Below are 5,601 nucleotides of genomic sequence, written 5' to 3'. Positions count from 1 at the left end.
TTCAGCTCCAAATTCCTTCCCTTGGATCAGCCCGGCCTGCCAGCCCGACGGCCCCAGAATCTGGGAAACGCCCTACTTCTTTATTGTCGGCAATTGTCGCCGAGGCACGCACTGCTCCGTGCGGCGTCATGTTGCATTCCAGACGTGACCATCACGGCGGGGGGGGACCGACGTCGGCACCTTTCATTATTACAGTATCCAATACAGCACCGTCATGATGGACATGATTATAAAATCAAAAAAAAAGTAAACTCGCTTTCATCTCCTCTCATGCATCCGGTCCGGGCCTCCGTCCCATGCATCCAATGCAATCGCTTATCAATCCAAGAAGACGTCCTTTTCCCACTCGGCCGGACACAGGTCATCCCACGTCAGGCTCTTGCCCGTATCCGTGTCGACGCCGCCGACACGCTTGCGCTCACTCTCGTCCTTCGCCTGTGCACGCCGCGCATCGAACAGCTGCCGTGCATGGCCTGTCCACCACATGGAGGGCCACAGGGTGTCGATGGGCTTCTTATTGACCCAGTTGTGGTGTGCGACAACGGGGATGACGCCGTTGCAGACCTCGCTGTAGAGCGGTAGCGGTTCCCAGCGGGGGCGGCCCTGTTCGGCAAAGAGTTCGAGACCGCCAGCGTTGTCGACGAGGTCGCTCGGCATGGGCGCACGGGGGCTGCAAATAATCTTCTGTCCATGGGCAGGCTTGTCCACCTGTGGGCCGAGAGGGGCGCTGTGGTTGACAAACGTCGTGTCATGGAGGGCGTTGGATGTCTGGTGCGAGACCTCAGAGAAGTGGTCCACCATGATGCCAAACTCGTAGCGCTGATCGACGTGGTAGTCCGGATCGCTCATGAGCTGGTGGTCAAACGAGGGGTTGAGAGGGTCGTCGATGAGGAGCGTCTCAATCTTGTGTGGCCTGCGAGGGGCACCGGGGCGCGTAGGCACCATGCCGTCGAGGAAGCGGTCCCAGGCGTTGCGGTGGTGGCGGCGCATGACCTCGCGGTGGTATTCCTGTTGGCCGAACATCTCGTTGAAGAAGCTCTGGTCTGAGCCCTTGTGGCACTTGGGGAGATAGTACTTGTCGCCCTTTTGGTCGCCCTCGAGGCACTTGGCCATGTTGCGGTTGGCGCGCTGGAAGATGCGGCGCATGTCTTTGACAGGGCCAATGATAAAGCCCGACACGAGGTGGCGGGTGCGCAGGCCAGCCCACTGGGAAGGACCATCCATGGTATCGGTGACGGCACCGTAGATATCGTTGGGCAGAGGCGACTCGGGGACAGGGTAGCAAGCGACGCTGCGGATCTCGTTGGGTCCGCAGCGTTTGCTGGCCGAGAAGATGACCTTGGACGAGATCTTCTCACGGGTGAAAGCCTTGCCCATACGCTGGGCAATGCGCTTGTCTTCGGTGGCGCGCAGCGCGTGGTAGCGGTCGACGAGAGTTCCGGGGGCGGCTGGAACCTTATTTCATAGGTATTATCATGATGGACGAGATCGTCGTCGTGCTTCTTGTTCTTGGGGCCCTCAAGCCACTTCAGGGTGCCGGAGATCTTGGCGAGATGCGATCCCTTGCCGAGATATCTATCATCGTCGAACTTCTGATCCCACATGACAACGGTCGGGCGGGGGTATCCAAGAATGGTCTGAGCCAGCATGTTCTTGCAGAAGCGCGGGTCGCTCTTGGAGACGGGAATGACCATGTGCATGCGCTTAGGTTCCGCGATCGCGTCGCCGCCCTTGACGGTGCCTACGGGTTATCGTATCGACGTCGGTGGCCCATGGGTCCGTCGGACTCGCCAGGGAGCTGGTTTCTGAGTTCTGCTGTGAAGGGCGAGGCGGGGGGGTTAGTGCAGGCCTTGCAGGTATCACGATGAAGTCTGAGTCAAGGGCAAGAGAGGATTGCGAACATACAGGCTGACGGAGACGAGCAACATGTGACGAGAAGGCACCGATCAGATGAGCATTGCCTCGGCGCGCGTCGGAGTAGAGCGCAGCGTTGTGTGGCAGCTTCGAGTCGTCATCTTGATCCATGCTGGGTCGTCGTCCGGCAGGGAGGAGACGAGACGACGAGTACGAAGCAGCAGTCGACAGAATCACGACGCCGAGTACACGAGTGAGATCGTGAGTAGTTGACGAGTTCAGCCCCTGGATCTGTTGCTGACGGGCGTGGCTTCGTTATCTGCCAGGGTTTGGGCGTGACGAGTCGAATGGCGAAAAAGCCAAGGACGTCTTGCAGCGATGCCACGGAATCCTTTGGTGGTAGACCCAACTTGGCGACTTGGCTGACGAACCGCGCCGCACTTGCACATCCACCACCACACAGCACTTCCCACCCAGGCTGGAACAAGGCGGGATGGAGGCGTTCCTATTTGGCGGTAGACTTTTTTTCCTTTAGTGGCCCGTGGGGCATGGGGCAATTACAACCATGGCCTGTGTCCCCTCAAAGTTGAGGGGTCAGCTCGGTGCGAGACAGGCTGGTGGGTAAACGCGAAGGAGACGCAGGGGGGGGGGGGGCCGCGGGTGGCCCGAGTCAGCTCGATAGATTTGGCGTCATATTAGGGGCGTTTGACTTCCACTGGAGAGATGTGTCGCCAGATGAGGGGGGGGTCGAGTGTGTGGAAAGGGGGATAGAGCTGCCTGGAGCCCTACAACACTGGAGACTTGGAACAGGGTCAGCAGGCCAGCAGGTGACGGGGTTGGGCATTACGTGGGAGGCAAACCTTCGTCCGAGACAGGGACCCCTGGCGCTACCCATGGCAATCTCCACTGCTTGGAGGTGCCAGCTTACTCTCAGCGCTTGATCGCAACTAGCTTTAGGCGCCAGCAGGTCCAGAACGCGGACAACAGAGAAGAGACGAAAACCTGACGAACAGCTCGCGCGAGAAGAGAGAGGGGATGGTTCTGTTCTGGTTCTGTTCCCACTTCGACAGGTTCTTTGGGACGACCGACGGCTATGGACAGATGGTTCTTCCCGGTCCATGAAACCTACTGAGGGAGAGGATTGGGATCGATGGGCGACAAAGACGAATCGATGGCTCGATTAAGATTGGCTCCTTGGCTGATGTCTCGGCTGCCACGAGCAGGTGGATTGGTGCGAGATTGAGGAATCTGGTTGCTAAGGATTTGCCCCCACCTAGAAGGATGCACGTGCGGTGGGTGCCCTTTGTTCTGTCGCGTCACTACATTGCCTCTAGTACCTCAGTGTACCACGTGATGAGCGCTGCCACTCGCTACCGACCTATGTAGGCACCATGTACCTCGGTGGAAGGGTGCGCAGTGGCGCGATAAGCATCTCGATCGGCTTGGCGGGTACGGTAGGCCCGTAGCCAGGCCTGCCTCGCCAACTCGCCGACGTAGAGAGCACAGTTGGCAGTCCACACGCACTGTAACCCAACGCCTGCATCAGCCTTGCCACGGCATCAGCATCATCGCCATCATGACGCAGCCTCGATGCAGAGATGCCCAAACATCAACGCAGCGCCTTTCAAGTTTCTGCACCACCAATCCCAAGAACTGCTACCATCGTCGTCAGAGATGGGACCATTAGCAGGCGCCCCAGCCACGGTTCATCTCTGCAAAAAAAAAAAAAAAAAAAAAAAAGAAAGAAAGAATAAATAATGCTAACACGGCTATATATCGAATGGATAAAGTGCAGTTGCAATACACCCGATTAAAGAAACTGCTCCAGGACCAAACATTGACCGAGAAATGGCATCCACCAACCCATTCCGTGCTCCTCCGTCAATCATGCGACCGCTCCATCCGAATCTGAGCCCTACCGGTCATGGAAACCGGCCTCATGTCGCGGTGCAACGCAACGCCTTGTGCCTTGCTCCCAGCAACCGATATAGCAACGCCAGACCCCTGATCAGTACATGGCGTGTGAGTCGACTGGTTGAGGATTGTTATCACTAAAGGCAAAAGCCTGACCATCAGGTGTGAGTCGATTGTAGGATTGTCATGAAGGTCTTGGGGGTTCCTCACAATATGAAGCCTACACAGAGATTAAAAGGCTTCCTGCATGCGACGTCTTGCTCGCATGGAACTCGTGAATGGTTTTTGTGGAAGTGAACTACCTGTTGGACGTCGGCGCGAACATGAGGAAACACAGAGTTCACACCACACCGTGGCGTAACAGAGGTTTCCTGCTTCGAAACGCAAACCTCGTTGCTTGTCATACGAGGGTGATCGCCGTGTTCGGCTGCTGTACCCGAGCCGCATATATCGGCAGGGTTTTGTCTTTCTGACAAATTGGCTTCAGCGTACGATACCTTTGATATAACCCACCCACGACCGGAGCTTTGGAAAGATATACTGAATACCGGCCTCACTACTAGACCCGCGGCAGCGTTCACTGCCATGTTTCAGGCAGGGAGTCGTGACGAACAATTAGAATTTGACAGGGAAATATTCGTGCAAAGGGTGATTTTCTCAAATAATGTGGTGAAAGCAATGTCCTGCCCTGGTACTGATCTTTCCTCATCTTGCTTCCACTTGTCGCGGTGTAATACGGGAACGCCTTCGCAGCACATCCTGGCCTCGTTGTGGCCTCGTTTAATTGAAGTATATCTGACTGCTGGGTTCTCTGTTCCTCATGTGAAAGCTGTTATTTCTGTCGAGGCTTCTCCTACGTAAAGATAACCCCCAAAACAACATGACTGTTAAACCAATATTAGAGAATTCCCTAGGGCGGTGATCCCGATGGGGGATCACCGATACGGTGATCACCGTGGCCGCGGAGTCATAGCTCCCAGGAGCACGTGAATCACAGCTTACGTGATCGGCGAATCAAATGGGTATATCTAACTCACGGGGGTAGCGATAATTCATAGAGATAGTATCAATTACATCACAAGACTTATATCACCTACCCTACGTATTCAGAGCTCTCAGGCACAGCCAAAGCAATGAATCGGGGTTCACATAAGCAGTGAAGCCCTCTCAACAATAACTCAAGTTCCAGAATATTGTTTCAAATTGATAGTCGCAAAACTTAAACCTTGCAATGTTCGTCTCACAACGACTTTATATACGGGAGTTCTCTCGCGGCAATTCCTCCCCTGCCCCTCAACTTTTATTGCGGAATACAATGGCAGACTGTAGCTACTTTGCTAAAATTAAGCGTCGTCCCCTTTTGCGGTTCTTCTGCCGGAAATAAAAGTTCTATTATCGCTCATATTGAGGCTGGGTTGGTCTCCTGGACGACGGGCACTTTGCGCGCCCATATCTTTCCGACGACAATTCTCACTGCCGTGTGATGAGTAGCAAGGTCGGCTATGTAGCAGGGGCCGAGAAGACCATCACCCTAGCACCACTCGGGTGCCCACGGACAATCCTGTCAATACTGGAAGCCTACCTACACAGTGGCTTGTCTGACACAGAACGAGCACTAGACGAGCCCCTCGTTCTGCGGTTATCTCAGTCAATTGAGACGCGCCAACAAGCTCCCGGGAAGAGATTGCCATCACAAGCCCTTGTATGGAGTCCAAAACACACCCTCCGGATCCCATCTCTGCTTCGTCTTCCTCATGAGATCAATCTGCTCTGGCGAAAACATCTCTTCCCTCCTCGTTGCATCCGTCATATTATTGGGTGGAGTTCGTGGGG

General features: G+C 55.2%; 1 protein-coding gene across 1 annotated transcript; it reads right to left on the bottom strand.

Annotated features, from left to right (window-relative positions):
- Nucleotides 1–318: 318 nt before the first annotated feature.
- Nucleotides 319–2,025, bottom strand: VDBG_02980 (conserved hypothetical protein; the record flags this gene model as incomplete). The annotated part of the gene is made up of 2 exons (XM_003006795.1): nucleotides 319–1,448; nucleotides 1,746–2,025. The coding sequence occupies 2 exons, from the start codon at nucleotides 2,023–2,025 to the stop codon at nucleotides 319–321; spliced, it is 1,410 nt and encodes a 469-aa protein (XP_003006841.1).
- Between the last annotated feature and the right edge of the window lie 3,576 nt (nucleotides 2,026–5,601).

This window comes from Verticillium alfalfae, genomic scaffold (assembly GCF_000150825.1).
Source record: "Verticillium alfalfae VaMs.102 supercont1.3 genomic scaffold, whole genome shotgun sequence".
Lineage (NCBI taxonomy): Eukaryota > Fungi > Ascomycota > Sordariomycetes > Glomerellales > Plectosphaerellaceae > Verticillium > Verticillium alfalfae.
The sequence above is the reverse complement of the archived record's forward strand: the minus strand, read 5'-3'. Positions and strand labels throughout refer to the sequence as shown.